The 22990-nt window shown below is 34.9% G+C and overlaps 1 protein-coding gene across 3 annotated transcripts in view; it reads left to right on the top strand.

The window, feature by feature from the left end:
* Positions 1–22731, top strand: part of LOC114277656 (uncharacterized) — a 138641-nt gene extending 115910 nt beyond the window's left edge. For 2 of the 3 annotated variants that reach the window (XM_082891563.1, XM_082891561.1), the window contains 5 exons: positions 12256–13008; positions 14214–14853; positions 18578–18679; positions 21716–21873; positions 22530–22731. In XM_082891563.1, coding sequence (XP_082747689.1) covers positions 12256–13008; positions 14214–14853; positions 18578–18642 — 1458 coding nt within the window. In that variant the 3' untranslated portion in view covers positions 18643–18679; positions 21716–21873; positions 22530–22731. The remainder of the gene's footprint in view (positions 1–12255; positions 13009–14213; positions 14854–18577; positions 18680–21715; positions 21874–22529) is intronic. The other variant, XM_082891562.1, reaches the window with a different exon arrangement.
* The last annotated feature ends 259 nt before the right edge of the window (positions 22732–22990 follow it).

Raw genomic sequence — 22990 nt, 5'->3', positions numbered from 1 at the left:
ATTTCAGGGCCCCAAAGACACCCGAACAATGAAACTCAAGGAACAAATCACGGATGCCACCTCTACCCATAAAATTCATTGGGCCTATGAGGCAAGAACAAAGACAACAACCACATGCAAACCAAAGGCATCAACCACGCGACAACTACCACAACACGCCTAAACACACCCCAAGTGCTTCGCACTAGAACACAGAAGGAAATCCCCACAATAAAAGTCTCGGTGAACTCAAGTAGAAAAAGAAAACTTACAACAAAATAAGGTCAGAGACAACACCCCTGTATACAAGCCTCGAATAACACCAAAACACTCCTCAAACCAAACACCCAACCCAAAATTAGTAATTTAAGCTAAGTCACTACACAACATCCATCATTCCAAGTAAAACAAATGACAACAAAACTTGGTTAAAAAGAAAATTTTCATCATTTTCTCGATTCTTTAAAAATCATTCTCCTAAATGTGAAACATTTCCCACAAATGCCCAAAACTCACACCAATCGTAAGCCAAAATACATTTTCTACCCTTCAAGCAAAACTTAAAAGTTTTATAAACATTCTCTGAAAACAAAGGTGTTAATCGGTACACATAATCATCCACAAGTAAGTTGTACAGAACTGTTTAGTGAAATTCCTCATTACAATTTAGATTAACTCCACAACATTTCTGCTTAACAAAGCCTTCTGAGGCTATAACACTAGGAAAATTCATTTTCCAAATCATGCTCGACAACTGTCATCTCACAACACGCATCACCCCTACCGTGATGCCACGACAAATACATACGTAACATTTATAAAACAACCCTTAATAGAAATAACAACCGCGTTATCAACGCAACAAAACACAAGAAAGTTCACCATCTTGAAATTCTCTTCCATCATAAACATTATCATAAGTTATCACCCACATGAGGCATAATGCACATGTAAAACAATGACCCTACACTCACTTCTCCAACCCGAGGAGTTCCAATAATTCACAAGTAGCTCCAAACAAGCTTTCCAACTGCAGACACAAGACTCCACTCTTGCTAAACCACTCTAAGGCACTTACAGAGTTACAACCCTCTTTACCAAACTCCAAGCTAGACCAAATGTGACTATTTGTCAACCATATTCTGACATCAACTAATCGATTAACCAACTCAGTAAAACTTTCCACTTGACACCAAACACTGACATGCTACCCAATACCATTACTCTATGTGGAGTTCCATACACAAATTCCCCCATACTCCTTGAATCACCCCCAGATTCTTCCAGATTTGGCCATACCACTATTGTTTTCAAGGAAATCACCACTCATATGCCTACATGGCAAACACCCTTTTTACATCTCGAACGTAAGACCGATTTGGTCAACGGCAATCACATAATTCCAGACACAAAAGAATCTTCACCAATGGCACACTCGTCACCCGAGAACACAACCATTCTTCATTCCAAGAAATACTTCTAGCATCTACCCACGAAATTCTCCTCCCACTTTCATAAACTCCATCCAATATCTAATAATACCACGATCTACCCTTATCACAATCGATAGGACCACAACGAACTCACTGACCACCAAAACCATAACACTAAACAACACACACAAGTACCATTCTTACTATCCCTAAATATGAGTTTCACACTCCCTCGAAACATTCTCACCTAACCTGCCAATTCTACAAAACCCTAAAGTCTCATACTCCATTACTCTTAACACATTCGAGCCTTATAACTCGGCTCTCACAACGCAACCCCACCGATCACAGTAACCCACAAATTTCCCGTTCTTAACAATTTACTCCCAAACGAAACAGGGCTCACATGTTACCTCAAACTCAAAACAACGACACTCCTCTGTTGCCACCAACTCTGGAGCAAACCTTGACAAATTAGTAAACTGTATCTTAAACTATGCCAAAGGAGTAGCATCCTGGTGCAACTTGACAAAATGCTCCCTCAACTTTTCCCGAGCTAAGGGAGGGAAGCACTTGGCCAAAAAGGCCGCCATGAAAGCAACCCACATGTTACCTACAATGTTCTTAGCATACTTCCACCAATAACCCATGTCTCCTTTCAATTGAAAACTCACCAAAGAAATCCTCAACCCCTCATCCTTAACTTTGAGCATATCCAGAGCTTGGTAGTCTGTTCCAACCAATCATCTACCTCTAATGGTTTAGCCTCCCGCAAAAACTTTGGTGGATTGGAGTGAAGAAACTCCTTAGTAAGCTTGAGGGTATGCCTGTTGTCACCCTCATTGTGAGCTTGATCACCTTGCACTGCTCTCACAATCTCACGTGCAACTTCTTAGTTGATAGCCGATGTTGCAACGGCAGGTGCTAAAGGAACCGTCATGCCTCTACCAACACTTCTATTTCCAATTCGTCCTTTATTCCCTAGTGTAGACATCCTATAAAACCCAAAAAAAAAACCAAACTTAATGCACAACACAATAGCCTTCCCCGAGGCACACACTCACCACCGCTAGGCTACAAGACACACTTAGTTCCCAAAAACACAATTCTACTACATATAAACAATTAAACACTTAACCACATAATCAAATCAAGTCCACCAGATAACTACTCACCCAGAACTCTCAAGGAATTCCTATCAGAAACCACGTTGATCAGACGTGTTTCCAATAAACCTCAAAGTAAGTTCATTGGTTACAAGCACTATCCAGGAAACTTGACCCCATGCTCACATAAAGTTGTAATACTTATCCTACCTATATGAAAACGTCCTCACCAAGCATAGCAAACCCAGTGTGGTAAAATTCACTTCCCACAAGCTCAAAGTATTCAAACCCAGTTCACTCTGATACCAAGTTGTAATGCCCCACTTTCTTTTCACGTATAACATTACCAAAACCATTATTATAATACAATTTTAGAAATAACAAACGAAAGTTCTATACATTAACAAAATAAATAAAAGAATTTAGATACATAATGGATGCAACATGTGACAAAATTTAATAAATTACTCGCAGGCTTACATCATTACATAAAAGAGAAAAGGTTCAACCCTTTCTACGCAATGGCGATCTACCAACGATTAAAACGCCCCGTGGCCACCAGATAAAGAAGATCCTCGATCTCGAACCACTTCTTGACATTCACCTAAAAAAGATTAGCAACGTAGGATGAACATAAAGTCTAGTAGGGATCCTAACATGATCCTAAACAATAACAACTTACAGATAGTTACGATCATGAACGCTTCATCTCATACTATATAAATAATGTGATGGTTATGCCCAAAATATATTTACATAATTACCTTTCCCAAAATCATCCAATTTATTCAACAGTATAGACTGTTCACATTTCTTTCTCATTTTCCATTTGAAAAAACAAATATATCATGTAACAACCATTTGCTTTTGAAATGTGTTCACAAAAGAAAAAGAAAAAAAATTTGATTTCCTCATATTACTTACAAACTCTATACATAACCTACGTCCATCCCTAACACCTTCATCACATTTCCGGGCCTTAAGTCCAAAGTTAAAAAGATACTCTCAACAATTAATTTGATATGCTCACATGTATACATAAACATCTATTACAAAAAATGAAAACAACAAACACCCAACAACTACCTACTCAACATATAAGACAACTCGGTCTTCCTAAACCACATGATCTACACAGATATGCTAGGACAATAATAATAAATAAAACTTTACTCTACCTGCCTTAAGCACGGTAAGCCAAGGATACACCTTTCCATAACACAAGCCAATTTACCAGTCACCAGCTGGAAAGGAATGGGACCTTTACCAATTTACTAGACACCTGTTGGAAAGTAATCGTACCTCCGCCAAATTCTCCAGGTGCTAGCTGGAAGGTATTGTTACCTCTCATTCTAAGTGCAACAAATTCTCCAGGCGCTAGCTGGAAGGTAATGGTACCTCTTATTCTCAGGGTAGGCACATTTCCAACCATCACAATATACAACAAACATAAATAACTCGAGTGTATTACATACACAAAATCTATTCAACATCACAATGTCATCCTCCACCAATGACCAAGGACAAAACCTCTAAGCATATATATTTAATACCCGTAAAACCATAATCCAATTCTCACAAGACCTTAAGTCCAATAATAATAACAATAATTAAAGTGTTCAAAATCCAACCTCAAGTTCGTTTCTGAATTTGCAAAACGTTATGGTTTCTTTGTCTTTTCAACAATCAATTCTCTTGTTTTCCACGTCAACATACTCAAATCTTTATCCAAAATCCATTTTCTTTATTTCACAAAACTAAATCCATGGATATCAAAGCCATAACCCAACTCAACTTAATATAATTAATCCAAAACAATTCCAATACCATGGTTAATTTTCCTTTTTCGCTATTAACACAATTTCATAATCCGTATTAACAAAACACAAACATTATTCAACTTTACCATTTTTTAATTCACTAAGTCAAAATATTAAATTAGGGATTTTTCTTCCTCTCAACATAAACATGTTAAACTACTCCCCAATTAACCCAAACTACAATCAATTTAACAATTTCAACTCCATACATTCAAACCCCAGATCTCCTTTCATGATTTTCAAAGAAATCCATAATGGATATGATTTTTATACAATAAAGTCTACCACATGTCTATCTATAGACAAGGTGTTAAAGAAGAACAAAGAAATCCCTACCTCTTGAAGCAACGAGGAGAAAGCCAAAAAATCCATGGCGATGAAAACACGATCCGCTCAGATTAAAATGAAGCTCTCGCGATCCTCTACATTTTGATCTAAAGAACTATGGGTAGAAAGTGACTAGAAAAAGATGAAAACCAAGCTATAAAGCTTGAAACCCACAAAAATGGTGGAAGAGAAGAAGAAGAAAGAGAAAAGAATGTAGAAAAGTGGACTAAAATGGCTTTTTAAAGATGCTGAATTTGAACAGACCGCTCGAGCGATGAAACCATTGCCCGAGTGAAGAAACCATTGCTCGAGCTAAGAATACAAACTCGCAAAAGCTTAGACAATACAAGGCACACCGCTCGAGTGACCAATCTTGCGCTCGAGCAAACTTCAGCAGCAACCATAATCACAAACCTGCAAAAGTACTGGACAACACGCCAGACCGCTCGAGTGACCAATCCATTGCTCGAGCGATGAAGAAAATTCTCAGAATGCTACAACCTCCCCACCTTAGGAAATTTTGTCTCCGAAATTAAAGATACGGCCGAATCAAAGGCAACTCAATCACAATCGAAAGCACAACCACCAACTTAAGATTGGATCCATACTTGGGATAAATTCCCGGATCTTGATTCAACATTTCAGGGCCCCAAAGACACCCGAACAATGAAACTCAAGGAACAAATCACGAATGCCTCCTCTACCCATAAAATTCATTGGGCCTATGAGACAAGAACAAAGACAACAACCACATGCAAACCAGAGGCATCAACCACGCAACAACTACGACAACACACGCCTAAACACACCCCGAGTGCTCCGCACTAGAACACAGAAGGAAATCCCCACAATAAAAGTTTTGGTGAACTCACGTAGAAAAAGAAAACTTATAACAAAATAATGTCAGAGACAACACCCCTATATACAAGCCTCAATAACACCAAAGCCCTCCTTAAACCAAACACCCAACCCAAAATTAGCAATTCAAGCTAAGTCACTACACAACATCCATCATTCTAGGTAAAACAAATGATTACAGAACTTGGTTAAAAAGAAAATTTGCATCATTTTCTCGATTCTTTGAAAATCATTCTCTTGAATGTGAAACACTTCCCACAACTACCCAAAACTCACACCGATCATAAGCCAAAATACATTTTCTGCTCTTCAAGCAAAACTTAAAAGTTTTATAAACATTCTCTGAAAACAAAGGTGTTAATCGATACACATAATCATCCACAAGTAAGTTGTATAGAACTATTTAGTGAAATTACTCATTACAACTTAGATTTACTCCACAACATTTTTGCTTTACAAAGCCATCCGAGGCTATAACATCAAGAACATTCATTTTCCAAATCATGCCCAACAACCGTCATCTCACAACACCCATCACCCCTACCGTGATGCCACAACAAATACATACGTCACTAGGAATCTCTAGGTACGTGTCTGCCAATAGGCTATACAAGCACTACCAAAGCCATTTTACTAGTACTAACCAGAAGGATTGACACCTAACCGCGCGGGTTTCTAGACTTTCACCAAGGACACACAGGCCAATAATATAAACCACAACCATACCCCTTAACCAAATTCACCAAGGTATACACCTTTTTTTTCTCAAAAGAATCTATTTTCAATAATCAAGTATTATAGAATGCTCGATGCAAGATATATGAGTAATTAGTTTCAATTCACCTAATCCTCATGCAATTTGTACAACAATCAAAGCTATCCTCCATCGATAGCCCAAAACAGATATTTCTATTCAACAGATAATTTCCAACGAAAGATATAATCTCATTATTTTCAAAATGGGAACGATATTACATATCCAACTCTACCCTCATTATCAACAGATACATTCATTTTGTCTTTTCAACACCAAACATCTTTTCCCTTTTTCTTTCATAAAACCAAATACTAATGATTTTTGAACAAAACCTCATTTACTTTCAAAATCACATTTGAGTAAAAAAATTCCAACATTTCACATATCTTAAACCATAAACATATCCCCAAAACCTTTCTCAAGCACCCATTTGAAAACCTCTCTTTTACATTTCAAAATCAAACCCTAGATTTAACCCAAAATTTCCAAATCAACAAACCCTTTCTAAGAGAAAATAACTAAGCTAAAAATCATACAAGAGGTTTAATAAATCCCTACCTTAAGAGTAGAAGAGGAAGAGAGCAAGAGTGAAACTTTGGCAGAGCCAAAAATGATATCCTCTCCGATTATATTGAAGCTCTCGATGTGCTTTGCCTTTCTTCCCAAAGAGAAATGGTGGAGAAAGCAATGGATGATGGAGTATTTAAGGTTTTAAGCGAGAATTAGAGAGAAAGTGGAGAAATTAGGGTTTGGACCATTTTCTAAATTAATATACGCGCAGACCGCTCGAGCGACCAAAACACTGGTCGAGCATTAGATAAAATAAGTGAGATCGTTCGAGCGACCAAAACACTGGTCGAGCATACAATAACCCCCTTCTAGAAGTTTTGTAGACAACAGAGACTGCTCGAGCGAAAGAAGGCTGCTAGAGCAAAGATCACCATACTCCCAGAAGTTTTGCTGACCTGCAGAAATACTGGGAGATCTTAAAGACCGCTCGAGTGACCAAAACATTGCTCGAGCGAACAAGCAGAAAACAACTCTTTTGAAAAACTAACTCCCAACCTATTTCAAACATAATCATAACTCCCAAACAACCAAACTCAACTAGCAATAAGAGTAGGAGGTTATAAACAACAGTTAAAGATATGGAATTTCATATATACGATAAGAAAATGGTCGGGTCTAAATTGTAACTGTTATAATACGACTGTTTGGAATCATTTGGAGTCGATTTCACTATTGAAACAACTAGATCGATGTAGATCTACAACTAAATCGATGAATCGGCAACAATAGATTGAAGATTAGAGATGTAGAGTGTAGATCAGTCATAGTTGATGTATTTGGTGAATGAGGTGGTGGATTCGTGATGATGGATTATAGATCGATGGTGGTAGTGAATGGATGACAACGGTAGTGAGTGGAAGATGATGGTGGCAATGCTGGTGATGGTTTGACGACGACCGTAGTGGTGGTCGTAGTGACGTTGACGGCAACGGAGGAGAATAGCAGAGATGGTTGGTGAACAATGATGGTGGTGGTGGTCGGCAAAGGCGTCAGTGGTCGATGACAGTGGCCATAGTGGGTGAACAACCATGGCAACGGTGGTGGTGCGGCGATGAAACTCTTTACAGAAATGGTAGTGAAAGATGTGTCTTCTTTGTGAGAGAGAGTCTGCACAAATGGTGGAGGAAGAGAGCAAAAGACTGTTTAAGGCAACATAAAACACTCAAGGGTAAAAAAAGGAAAAATAATAGATGGGTCAGGACTTATCTATGCATAAGACTATAAGTCAGAACCTAATGGCTAATAAAGTCCAAAAACAGGACCGGCTAGTAGATAACCCAATTCATTAATCCCTTATACTATATTATTCAAATACACCCAAAAAACATTGGGGCTGAATTTTTTTTATTTTATTAAGCGGAATTTTTTATTTATCAAAATTAACTGAAAAAATAAAATTCTTAACTATTCTCTCATACAATAATAAAATTATAAGAATTAATTAATAAAATAAAATTGAGAATACTTATAATTTTCCAAATCACAAGGAGAATCCATATTTTAAGAAAATTTTAAAAGATGTATTTGTAATTTACCTTAATTTTTTTTTATTTATTGAGGCCCAATCTAAAGGGCACTTAAAAAAAAATCTTGTAGCAATGGCGAACAATCTACAATTGAAATTTTTTATTTTTTCATATATGTGTTGTTGGGCCAAATTGAATATATATATATATTGAATAAATCTTTCCTTTGATCAACAATGTTACAAGAAATATTGAATGGATTAGTTATATTATCTATTGAAAAAGATTTGGTAAATAAATTAGATTATGCAAATTTAATTAGTGATTTTGCCGCTAAAATATGATAGTTGGGTCAATTGTAAACTGTATATTGCTAAATTATAAAATAACAACATCAAATTTTTATCTTTTTGAGTCTTTGCAATGATTTCTTTTTATCTTAATATATGGAAGTAAATTTATTATAATTTTAACGATTATTTGTGCAAGTAAACTTTTTTGGTGACTACTAACAAATAAAAAAATTATTAGTACTATCATTTTATCTATAAAATTTTTATTAAAAGAAAAAGTAGGGTAAATTACAAATACCCCTTGAGATTTGCTTAAAATATGGATTACCCCTGTGGTTTAGAAAATTACAAATATCTCATTGTCAAAAAAAATTATTTAACTGAATTAATTGAAAAAATAAAATTTCTAACTGCTCTCCTATACAATAATAAAATTACCTGAATTATTAATTGAAATAAATTTCTGACATTATTAAAAACTGTTAATTGGTTGATTTATTAATAATAAAGACTATGTATTATGAAATTAGAAACTTCAAGAGACATGATGTAATTTTCAAAACCACAATAGGCAATTCATATTTTAAGCAAACTTCATATGATGTATTTGTAATTTATCTAAAAAAGTATATGTAAGAGGGCCTCATTTCATAGTTTGCCTAAGGTCTCATAAATTTCAAGGCTGGCCCTACCTCTACCTCCGTAAGCCACCCTGATCTCTCTCTCTCTCTCTCTCTCTCTCTATGATAAACTTACTTTGTTTTTAGGTGAGTTTGCCCTAGATAAAGTAGAGGAAATTTATAAGTTCGCCTCTAATCTGTCATTTCCCAAATTTTCAAAATATTAATTAACCAAAAATTAATTAATCTAAGCTTGATATTTTAATAGAAAACATTCTTGTTAACCTTATTGTTTCTCAATGTTAATAGTATTGAAGAAATAGGAAAGTGTATTCAATAATATGTCTCTTTAAAATACAATGAGAGGCCTATATATAGGCAAGAAAGAGTGGTGACCAAGTAAGAACGGTCACCAAGAAAGCTAACAATAGAAATATCCTAATATGGTTAAACCTAATTAAAGTATCTAATATATATAGTTAATATAATATATATATACACAATATTCGTTAACAGTCCCCCTCATACTAAAGGTGGTTGCAAAGAGATCAACTGGAGTTTGGAAAGAGAAACTAGAGAAAATAAAATAAAAATAATAATGTTGGAAGACAGTTTGTGGTTGTGCTAGACCGTTGTAGGAGCAACCAAAACTAATGCTGGAGACAGTTTATGGTCGTGCTGAACTGTTGTAGGAGCAACCAGAACTAATGCCGGATCATTGTAGGAGCGATCGGAGCGAATGCCAGATGACACTTTATGGTCGTGCCAAACCATTGTAGGAACTGAGTGTGCCAAGGGGTAGCTTAAGACAGAATGTGCCAAGGGGCGACTTAGGTAGTACGCCAAGGGGCTACTTGGGTAATGCGCCAGAGGGCGACTTGGGTGGTGCGCCAATGGACAGCTTGGGTGGTTCGCATGGTGTATCACCTTGCTCCCCATGTTATGGGCAGATTCCCCTCCTAAAACTCAAATAGGTTTGAAGTTAGAAACCTATTTAAAATTGAAATAGAAGGAAAGACCTAGTAGAGCGGAAGAGAGAGATCATGTTCTAAAAAAAAAAATTGTAGAAGGGAATTTTTATTTTAATTGTGGGACAAGCCCATGTGATTGAGTTGAAAAATATATTGTTTTGTTTGAATAGAAGAAAAATTGTACCCAAGAGAGAGAGAGAGAGAGAGAGAGAGAGAATTTTTAAAAAAATGGGAGTGTAGATTAGAGAGACCGGTAAATCCGAGAGAGGGAGAGGAAAGATCTTAAATGTAGGCTGGTGGTTGAGCAACGGCAAAGGACGGCAGAGATGGCTGAAGTTGTAGATGGTGTGATGGAACAGACGTCCGAGGTGGAGGCATGGCCGAAGCTGCGGTGAGTAATGGCGGCAATGGTTGAAGAAAGAGACGAATGTGCCAATTTGGTCCAGCGAATAAGATACTCAGGTTCAAGGACTGAGGGGTTTGGGATGCAAAGACAACAGATAGGACTGAGATCCGGCGAGCAGCCAAGGCAAGGTTGTCACCCTCCAGTAAGGCGAAGAACACCTAGAGCTTCACATATAACTTTGATACCATGTTAACAGTATTAAAGAAATAGAAAAGTGTAGGGTAAATTATGCAAATGGGCCCTATAGTTTACACGATGTGTCAATTTGGTCCCTATTGTTTTAATTTGCTTGATTTTGCCTCTTAATTTAATAGATTGTGTCATATTGGTCCAATAAATAACAACCGTTAGGTTTGGTGGACAGAAACTCAAACGATGTGTTAATTTGGTCCATGTAGTTTTCACGATGTATCAATTTGATCCTTGTCAAAATCGAGTAAATTAAAACAACAGGGCCAAATTGACACATCGTTTAAGTTTCTGTCCACCAAACCTAACTGCCGTTATTTATTGGACCAATATGACACAATCCGTTAAATTAAAGGGAAAAATTGAGCAAATTAAAACAATAGGGACCAAATTGAGACATCGTGTAAACTACAGGGACCAATTGCATAATTTACCCAAAAGTGTATTCAATAATGTGTCTTTTTACAATACAATGAGAGGCCTATATATAAGCAAGGAAGATTGGTCACCAAGTAAGAGTGGTCGCCAAGAAAGCCATCAATAAAAATATTCTACTGTGGTAAAACTTAATTACAATATTAATATATATATATATATATATTTTTATTTTTTTTGAATCAACAAAGAAAAGACTTTATTGATGAAGAAGTAAAATTCCAACTATAACTTGCATCAACAAAGGAGGAAAGTGCACAATGTATCATAACTAGACTCAATGATTCCAACTAGATTGGTACCAAAAAGTAAGCGCAATCATATGCTAGCACTTGACCCAAGAATTGGAGAGGGACCAATCAAAGGAAAAACAAAACACAAAAAAACAACAAACAAGGATCCCAGTCAATCATTTTAGTTGCTCATATTTACTTAAATTGTCAAAAATCTTATTTACATTGTAAAACGTGTTTGGAGGCTAATATTTTATTAAACTCAAAAAAATATTCTATTTTTTCTTGTTAACCTTATCTTGCTATGAAATGACAAAATCAATGATTTTCAAGAATAGTGAGCTTGCATTAGAAAACATGTATAATTTTATGAAAAACGATATACAAGTCCACTTTTTAGACTCATTTTTTAGATCCAATGATATGTAAATAATATGATTGGTTGATAATTAGAGAAGATATGAGAGAGAATGTTGCCTTAGATATTTTAATTGATTGACACGTCATTGAACTTAAAAAGTGGGTCTAATTTTTAAAATTGTATAGAGCAATACTCCAATTTTATAGTTTTTGAAGAAAATAATTTTAATTTTAAAAACAATGAAATTCACTTAAGATCATGACCAAGTGGTTAGCAACTTCATTATCTAAACCACACTCAACACAAACAGAATCAAAAATTCTGCTATGTTATTTTCTCATTAAATGAATGATATTTAATAGATTTTTTTTAATGGAAATAAAATATGTTGTGTTTAACTATATTTGTAACCCTGTGAATGAACTTTGTAGGTTAAATTAATTACCATTGAGAAATTGGCGATCGTTGGAATGGATAACGTGATAGAGATATGGCCTAGGGAACTTCAACTTAAAGTGGGCAACATGATTATTTGGCAGTGTCGTAAGCTATCGCATATTCTTTTTCCATCCAATGTGATTGAGGGCATGCAGAGTGTTGAACGACTTATGGTGGGGTGGTGTCAATCTGTGGAAGTAGCATTTGATCTTGAAGGAATAATTGTTAGGGAAGGCTATCTAGATATCGTACTCCCTTCATTAACAAAATTGGTCCTACTTTATCTACCAAAGTTGACACATGTTTGGAAGAACAACTTACTAAGAATTCCAAGCTTTCAGAACCTGACATCATTGACAGTAGTGGGTTGTAGCAGCTTGAGATATATATTCTCATCTTCTCATGCCAGACTTCTTGGGAAACTACAAGAAATAACTGTGACTGAATGTGGTGTGTTGGAAGCGATTGTTAATGAGGAACCAAAAGTAGATGATGAAGTCGTAACAAATATAATCATGTTCCCTCGACTAAATAGTCTCAAACTCTGTCATCTGCCAAACCTCAAGAGTTTATGTCCCCAAGCTTACACATTTGAAGGATCATTCTTCAAGAAGATAAAAGTAATCAACTGTCCCAACATGAGGGCATTCCCTTCAGCATTGCAGCGCATGCTAGAGCTACAAGAGAGCAATGTTCGAGAAGTGGAATTTTTTAACTCAGCTCAACACCATCTCTCGGATAGAAAGGTAAGTGAGTTGTCTTAAAATTATAGTATTCAACATTAACAACCCATTCTTTCAAAGAAAATATTTCCAATATCCATTAAACTAAGGATAAACCTCTAAATGTTTGAAAAGGAAAGAATTGTTGGGTACACAAAATCAAGGAGAATAAACTCTTTAGCATTGATGCGGTCAAAGATTTTGTCAAGAAAATTAATCCATTCTATAAAAATAAAAATAAAAAATTAGACATAATTTTTTGGGGTTAGAGCATCTCCAAGGGTTCACCAAATTTTTCACTAAATCTGCTTAAAAAAAAGACTATTTTCTCAATCTGATACAGACTGCTCCAATGGTTGTCATCAAAGTAGGGGTCGACCGATCGACCGGCAGGTCGACTGGTTAGTGTATTTTATTTTATTTTTTTTTACCTCTTTGAACCTTTTGACCTGTTTGAACCAACTTATTTGTAAGGGAACCGGTCGACTGGTTGGTCAACCGGCTGGTTGACCGGTTGGTCTCCCTCAATGGTCACGCACAGTAAATTGGTGAAATCTTCCCCTTGTTCTCACTTTGATGAAAAATTTGGTGAATTCTCGTTTTGATACCAATTTGATGAAACCATTGGAGCTGCAAAAAGTGACTTTTTCACCAAATTTCAAATCTGATGTAAGGTTTGGTGAAGCGTTGGAGATGGTCTTATTACATCCCAGTGGATGTCAGAAGGACAAAAAATACAAGTCCGTGGAAAAGTAATTTACAATTTTGATTATTAATTTTATAAAGTTTCTCACTAATTGTTAAATTTTTTTTCAAAACTCTACTAATATGATATTTTCCCTAATTTTTTTCTAGAATGATTTAATGGTGGTATTTTTTGTAATTAAATGTCATTTTAATGGGCACATGATTTTAAAAGGATAAGTCTTACTGCAACCACATCCGTCTGTATACAAATGTTATATGTTTTTTCTATTTGTATATTATTATTCTTTTGTCAATTGTTCCCAACTCCCAAATAAATGGTGTTAACACTAAGGGAGTATTTGTTTGAACGGACTAGATAGGAGTGGATTACAATACAATGAACTGTTAGTCCTAAATAATTAGTCCCTCAACTATTTTGTTAGAAATGATGTGTATTTGACTATTAATCCGATCTTATTTTTTAACCAAACAATGGATTAGTAAATATGTCACTAACACAGTTGAGGTGATAACAATTGCAGTTTAGTTTAAGCACCAAGGGCATACTTGATGTCACAGGAATAGATGAGCCAACTGAGATATGGCACAACCAACTTGAAGTCGGATGCCTTGACAAAGTAAGATTCATGCGGGTCCAGTGTTGTGAAAGATTATCAAGTGTTGTCTCGTCCAAGTTAATGCAAAGGCTGCACAATATACAAGGGCTAAAAGTATGGTGGTGTGATTCACTGGAAATGATATTTGATCTCCAAGAGGGTGTATGTGCTGATGTTGCTGAGAAAGAAACATTAATCACTCAGTTAAGCGAATTGAAATTGAAGTATTTGCCCAAGTTGACGCACATATGGAAGAATATTTCCCAACAAACTCATTGTTTCGAAAATCTAAGATTTCTGGCAGTGGAGCACTGTGACAACCTGAGATATATATTCACAATTTCCATGGCCAACGTCCTTGTGAATCTAGAAGATCTAACAGTTGAACATTGCGAGAAGGTAGATAAGATTGTCACCAGGGAAAACGAAGAAGAAATCTTTTCGCGAGAAATTAACTTTGTCAACCTTTCAAATCTTCCAAGTCTCGTGTGTTTTGGCCCGGATGTAAATAATACTAAAATTCCAGCAAGAACATCCGATGTAAGCTTCTGCCCCAAATTTCCAGGTAAAACTCTAATTATATATTTGCAAGTTTTTGACGAACTCAAGAAGGCAACTTCACTGCTCAATTTTTTAGCTATACATCTTACGGCTAAGAAAAAAGTAGTTATGATAAGGCAGTATGTGATGCACTGAAATAAAAGATAAAAATGGAATAATCATTTCTTAACATCTTTATGAAATGATAATTCTTTTACAATAGTAAATGATAATTCTATTTATAATATATTTTATATTTTATTTTTAGTACACCAAATATGAAAATATATTTTCTAATGGAATGACCATTCTGTTTCATTTAATTCCAATGAACCAAACATAAGATAGAGGAACACAAACTTATGGCATGTCCAATGATAATTGGACAATGTTTGGAATTCCAAATATTTTACCACATTACTAATGACTATGGTTAAACTTTAGGCAAAATTACAATTAGGTGCTTAAATGATAATATTTATTTATTTTTTAATTGTTATTTTTATTTTATTTTTGGACAAAGTTAGGAAATTAGCAAATTAGTAATTAGATTAGGGTTAATTGCACTTTTAACTCTTATAGTTTAACCCAAGTTCCACTTTGGTCCCTATGATTTCAAATTGAACAATTTGATCTCTATACTTTAAATCTAGTTTTAGTTTGGTCCTTCTATTCAAGTTGGAAGTTAAAATTAATGATTTGAAATCTATACATAGAAAAAAATTTAACGAAAATTTGGATGAGAGAATCAAATTGAAACTAGAATTAAAATGTAGGGACCAAAATAAAATTTGAGTCAAATTATAAAAGTGAAAAATAAAATTAACTTCTAAAAATATTTTCACAAGGCACATACTAGTCAGTCAAAAGGGTGAAACAAGGTACGAAACCTAACCACACAGCTACCTCACTAACAACCATGGTGTGTCCAACACAGTAATACTATAAATTTAGATTTAACTATTTAGATTTATCATTTTATGGTTCAAATTTATTTTACATATGAATCACACACTACACAAATTCAATCTCAACTACACATTCTCATTATAGGTAAATTCGGCGTAGTTAAGTGGGGTTCATATAATTATTAGTGTCCAACAACAAGGGAAATCCCTTCCGGAGGTGGTGCAAGTATTTTTTTAAATATATTTTTATAGTAAATATTATGTAATATTTTAATAAAATTACAATAATTTGTGATTCAAAAATAAAATTAGGCATTTTTGTAATGTTTAACTTTATTTTTTAATAATAAACTCTCGTAATTCTATCAGAAAATTACGTAACAATTGTCACAAATTGTCATAATATATACGAAAAAAATATATAAAAAGATGCATATGATACACACCCTATCCCATGTTTGAGATACAAATGATGTTAGCTGCAATGAACTTTGTATTTAAGAATTAATAGTATACATATATTCTTAAGATGGGTCATACAATACACACTTATTTTTAGAGTGTGTACTATATGCAAATTATGATAATTGTGGTACTAATATTGCAAATATCATAATTAAATCACTTTCAGTCATAATTAAAATAAAAACAAAAAAACAATGGATCATAACGAAAATTCACTTAAGACATAACTAAAGACCTCACTGGTCATAATTAAAATAGTAACCACAATATGCCATAACCAATATCACAATAAGTCATAAACCAAATATCATTTGAGGTATAACTAAAAAAATTTCAATCATAACCAAAATAGTAATTACAATAAGTCATAACTAAATCATAATCAACACTATAATGAATCATGCCTCAATCATAACAAACATCACTATTTGATTATAACTAAGGACCACAAAATTCATAATTAAACATTTTGTTTTGGGCAAACTTCACTTTACCTCCTATGGTTTGAGTCATGTACAGTTTACATCCTAACGTTTGAAAATAACCACATAACCCCCACGTAGTTTGTGGACTAAAGTGTACCATTAAATATTCCGTCCAACTTAACAGCAAGTGTAAAACATGTAGCAGACATAAGAGGGTTATATGCTTATTTTCAAATTTCAAGGTGGCAAATCGCACATGGAATAAAGCACACAAGGGGCTAAAGTTCACTTACCTTTCAAACAAATGAAGAAAATACAATGGTATTTTAGTTTTTTTTATTAAATCGTTGACGGGTTTAATGGTGTGCTTCAGTTCATAAACTACAAAGGGGTTATGTAGTCATTTCTAAATATTAAGGAGGTAAACTGCATATAACCCAAACTACAAGGGATAAAGTGAAGTTTGCCCTTTTTCTTTTGAACGGAATAATTAAACATATGATACACATCATTTTTATTGTGTGAATTATAGAATTTCTCTCTTTACATCAGGGACGGAGGGAGTATGGGCCCAAGAGGGGCACATGCCCCTCTTCAACTTTCTAAAATCTATGTTTTAGTATAGGTTTATAAATAGTTCTTTCAATTTTTCCCCTCTAAATTTGATTATATACTCTCTCTTTTTTTCTTTATTTTAAAATAGTTCTTATAATTTGCACTATTCAGATGTTTATTTTATGACAGAAATCACCTTTATGATGTTATAAAGTCTATCTTTAAATGTTTGTTTTCTATTATTTTTTATAATATTTGCTAGTTAGTTCTTATTGGTATTTTTTCCCCCTTTTGTGACAAATATATATATATATACAAATATGTAGAATGATTATTTATTTTTTTGATGAAGTCTCTCAATAAAATATTTTATTTTGTTTGGAGACGATCATTACAGTCTAAGTTAATGTCATGATTAGAAATGAGGGTTAAGTTTATTAGGGTCAAAGCGCAGCGGGGTGGGTAACACTAGGGCTAGGCATAGGGTTATCTGACCAGCGAAAACATCCCAATCCGAACCACCCACGCCTATTTGGGTGGTTTCGCAAAATTGTTAGGGTCGGATGCAGTTTAGGATTTTCCTATTTTGCGGGTTGTGGGCAAGTCACAGGTTTTACCTGCACTTGCACCCACCCACCCACATTTATATACAATTTTATTTTATTTTTTAAATCTGGACCATTAGAATTTCTTGTAAGTTTTGTAAGTATGTAACTCCAATCTTCTCTTCTCTCACTCACTTTAATATGATTATCAAACATGTAGGCTCTAACATTATAACATTATAATAATATCACACACTGCCTTGTCTGAAATACTTATTTTTCAATTGGAATTTTTTTCAATTTTTTGCAAATCTAGTTATGCGATTTTTTTTCTATGTTAGTTTTTATTTTAATTTTCGTTCTAATTTTTTGTAATCCAGTTTTAATAGAGGATAGTGTTGAATCTCCCGTAATCAAAATATTTAAAAATGGGAAAAAACAAGCCAAAAAATAAATTTTTAAAGAAAAAAGCTCAATCCGCAAACCGCCCGCAACGGCCTGCACATTCGCAAATCTTATTCACACAAATCGCAACCCGCATTGTTGGCGGTTGCGAGTTCAATTTTTCCCAAACCACAGACATGTGAGCGGGTCCAAACCACAAATCGAACCGTCAAAAATCGATCTGTGAGCACCCCTAGATAACACTATTATAGGCATAATATTTTACTTTACTATTGCCCCCTCTGAACCAAAATTTTGGCTCCTCCACTGCTTCTAATATGCTTCATGCCACCGCCAATTGTTTACAGTATAGAAGATGTGGCTAGGTTCATTATTTTACAAACAAATTGATTTTTACTTCAACATTGCCAAATATTAACATTAGTTTCTCTTTAATTACTACATAGGCAATGAGGATGGAGTTGACTCTGAGGATCTTGAGTTTCACATTGCCTTTTCACCTTCGCTCTGACAACTTTGACGACGATGACAATTAACAATGTTGTCAGGTATTAACAATCACAGATTATCAACTCTTTAGAGGAAAGGTTTATGCATACAAATCCTATTGATACACACACACACACACACACACAAAAAAAATGTTATTGCACAAAATGTTAGTTCTTCTTGTTTTTACCAATTAACTTTATTTTTGAGGAATGCTAACCACGGAAATTTTATGGTAGTGTACTATATGCACTTTTAGTTACGATTTTTGTGTCATTTGTTATGATCTATAGTGTTGTTAGTTATGACACATTATGATGTTGATTATGACATTATTTACTTATGATCCAAGAATTGTTTGGTTATACTTCATGTAATGTTTGGTTATAACTCAATTTTTTTTTATACCTATATCTGCCATGGTATTGAGTTATGCCATTTATAATAATCAAACTCACAAATGACATAACTTGCATGCATTTCCCTGCATCAATTAATGTTCTTCTTCCTATTTCAATATGTTCGCCTTTAAACATATCACAAAGGATTATCCAATTCAAACATATGCTAAATGCAATCATTCTTTCCACGAAAGAAGATGTAACTAGATTTTACTTAGTTTTTTTTATCTTTCTTTCTTTCTCTGTGTTAGGTTTTTATTCTTGGCAATCTCGTTTGACAAAACTCCTTTCAGTTGTAATTTTATTCATTTTTTTATTTCAATGAGGCTATAAATATTTAGATGCGAATCCAACCCGAATTGTGCCTTGCAGAGAAGTTTGTGGTGTTTATATTTCATTCCAACTCACCCAATTGCAAGAAAAAGAGAGTCTAGTTCTCGAAGCTACCCAAATTACACGGCCAAAACAATCAAAAATCTAGATTATACTGCCAAACTATCATACTTGTAGAGTCATTCCAAGACTCTATTTGGAAATCACTAGACTAACCAACTAGACACAAGATGTCCCCAAAGGAAAATACAACCATGGCTCAAAACACAACTCATTCCCTTTAAGATAATTCTATTACCAACGAGTGTTGGACACTCCCTCCCTTGACACCCAAGGACAAAACAATTAAACAAATAAAGGCAACAACAATTATGAATATTGTCCATTTCAAATCTCATCTTTAAACCTTACTTAGTTTGCACTTTATAAATTTTACAACCAAATCTCCAAACAGTCAATATCTTTTGGAAAATACACCCCTTACCACTATTCACAATCTTTATCATGTCGAGGCCACACCTCTTCCCAAAAACACACAAGAGTATACAACCCAAGCTTTCAAGAACAACTCCACATATAATCAACTGACTAGAACAATTTCACAATCATGCAAGGTCATATATATACCATTCATAACATTTAGCAAGAACACCTCCCACCGAGATACATTCTCATGTTCTAATACGAAACTCAACATATGCACACCAAGTAGTATAAAATCACATAACCACATAACAAATAACGAGTTGCCACTATGAAGATGGTTAGTCGTTCTAGAAATCTGTGATGACCTGTGCGCATTTTGCTTTACTCTTTTGAATTATGTTAGAATTATCGTTGTTAAGATGTCGGGTGAGTTGTGTTGGAAATTTCTTTCTTAAATATTTTCTGTTGTGGTTGTTTCGAATCAGAGTTTTTATTCGTTTCGGAGGGTCGGGGAAGAAACCGAGATTTTTCCGGACTGGAGGGCCAGGGCCGCACGTGCGGGGCCTTGGACCGCACATGCGAGAGATTAGGCCGCATGTGCAGGAAGCTGGGAGGAGGGGCCATGTGCACACTGCTTAAAAGGCAGGTGCGTGAGGGGAGGTGCGGGAGAGACCGCACGTGCGGGGGTGATAGTCGCATGTGCGGGAGAGGCACTCCACACGTGCGGGAGTGAGCGCCGCACATGCGGCCAAGCGCGTTTCAGCCTAATTTTTTGTGCTTTTCAGCTATATTTTGCACTTTTGCTCCTTTTCCTCCCATTTCAAATTATATCACTCTCTCTCTACAATATTTTCTCTCTTTTTCTCTCATCTCTCTCTACCCAAACCCTCAAAATCTTGTATCTTCTTTGATCTCAAGAAATCCATTGAGATTTTGGTGCTACTCCCTTATACCAAATGATGAGCGTGTCAAGGGCTTCGTTTTGACCGGTGGAGATCGTATTCCGGCGAGGTTGACTTTTGAGCTTTTTCACCTCTTCTCTCTTGAGGTAGGGATTTCCTTGATTCTTTTCAATACCTCTATTATAGATAGACATGTGGTAGGTTCTTATTGCATAAAAACCATGTGGTGTGGATTTATTTTCGAAAATCATGATAGAGGGCATAATATTTGGGTGTTAAGATTGAAATTTCATGAGATGGATTGATGTTGGGTTAAATTTGGGGGTGATTCACTATATTCATGATTAGAGAAATAAAGCCCTTATTTTTAATAATAATGCTCATTGATAAAAAGGGTTTTAATTTTGGGTTAAGCATGTCATGAATATAGGGAATTAAGTGATGAATTTATCGTGCTTTGAATTAAGAAATTTGATTATTGGATTGATAATAACTTGTGATTAAACCGGGTTTTCATAAATTTCGGTACTTAAACTTGTGTTGGATTGATTACACTTAAATGTGGTGATTCGATAAGTCGTTAATGGTCAAAAAGGGAATTAAATCATGAGATTAAAATATTATTGATTTACACCACCATTAAATGGAAATAAAGTAAATTATAACTTGTCACCCTTGATAGAAATTCCCCCATTGAAAATGAAGGAAATTGAATTGGTCATATTATTGTGGAATGAAATAAATTGGATTGAGGCATAAGGTGGAGAATATTAACATGGGTGAATAAGGTAATTGGTTTTGGAATGGAAGGAATGAGACGCTAACACTTTACTTGAGATTGGATCCAAAGTTTTATGAAAGTTGGATTATTGTTAATGTGTAAGTCGAATACGTTTGCTTAGAGGTTTTGTTCTTGGTCATCAGTGGAGGATGACATTGTTGTGTTGATTAGTTGTGTGTATGCATTACACTTGTTGGTTGTATCTATTCATGCTTTGATGGTTGGTTACGTGTGTTGCGCTGAGAATCACAGGTACTATTCCCTTCCAGCTAGCGCCTGGAGAATTGGCTGCACTGAGAATCAGAGGTACCATTTCCTTCCAGCTAGCACCTAGAGAATTGGCTATGTGTGCTGCACTAAGAATCAGAGGTACCATTTCCTTACAGCTAGCGCATGGAAAATTAGCAGAGGTACCATTCCCTTCCAGCTGGTGTCTGGTAAATTGGCATGTTATTGTGGAAAGATGTATCATTGGCTTACTGTACTTTTGACAAGTAGAGCGGAGATTATTTATTGTTGTTGTCTTATTTGGTTATGTGTTACGTGTTATGATGATCATGATTCGGTGAGGTTGAATTGTCTTAAGTGATGTGTAGATGTGCCTGTGTGTATTTGAACATGCTAGAGAGTGGTTGAGGGGAATTCTTACCATGAACTATTTGTTGGAAATGTCTCATTAAATTTGAACTTAAGATTGAGAATACGATGAACGTGTGGAAAAAGGACCTGGGTTTTGTATCGGATTATTAATAATGTAAAGAAATCGGACTTGGTGAACATGCTTTCAAAAGAAATAAAATGGCTATTATGTGGTGTTTTGTCACAAATGGAAAATGTGGTCATCGTATAATAATTGTTTAATGGGAAATGGGTAGTAAAAAAAAAAAAAAAAAGAACCTTGGTGTTGTTGAAATAATTGAACGTCTTTTTTTTTAGATAAGTATTTATGTATGTATATTTGGTTAGCATTCATGATCATAGCTATCTGTAAGTTGTTATTGTTGAGGATCATGTTGAGATCCCTACTAGACTTTATGTTCATCCTACGTTGTTAAATCTTTTTCAGGTGAATATCGAGATGTGCTACAAGATCGTGGATCTTTCTTAATTGTTGGTCACGGGACCTTTTTATGTATAGGCGGTATGCCATTAATGTAAAAGGGTTAAACCCTTCCTCTTAATTTAAATGATGTAAGCCTGCGGGCACTTTATTTAGTTATGTATATGTTGCATTCATTCTTATATTCGAATGAGAGAATTCTTACTTATGTATTCCTTGTAAATATAATGAGCTTCTGTATGCTAACTCTGAAATTGAATGTATAATAATGGTTTGGTAATAGTAATCCAAGTAATAAAAAGTAGGGGCGTGCCAAAATCCTTTTAGACCTCCTATTAGAAATCACGTTGATCAGCCGCATTTCCAATGAGATTTCTAAGAAAATTTATGGACCCGACACAACATCTTCGAGACTCAACCCCATGCCCACATAAACATATAACATCTTAGCACATAAGCATATTATC

This window comes from Camellia sinensis, chromosome 10 (genome assembly GCF_055761805.1).
Source record: "Camellia sinensis isolate YWXY chromosome 10, ASM5576180v1, whole genome shotgun sequence".
NCBI lineage: Eukaryota > Viridiplantae > Streptophyta > Magnoliopsida > Ericales > Theaceae > Camellia > Camellia sinensis.
This window is presented reverse-complemented; position numbering and strand designations above follow the sequence as displayed.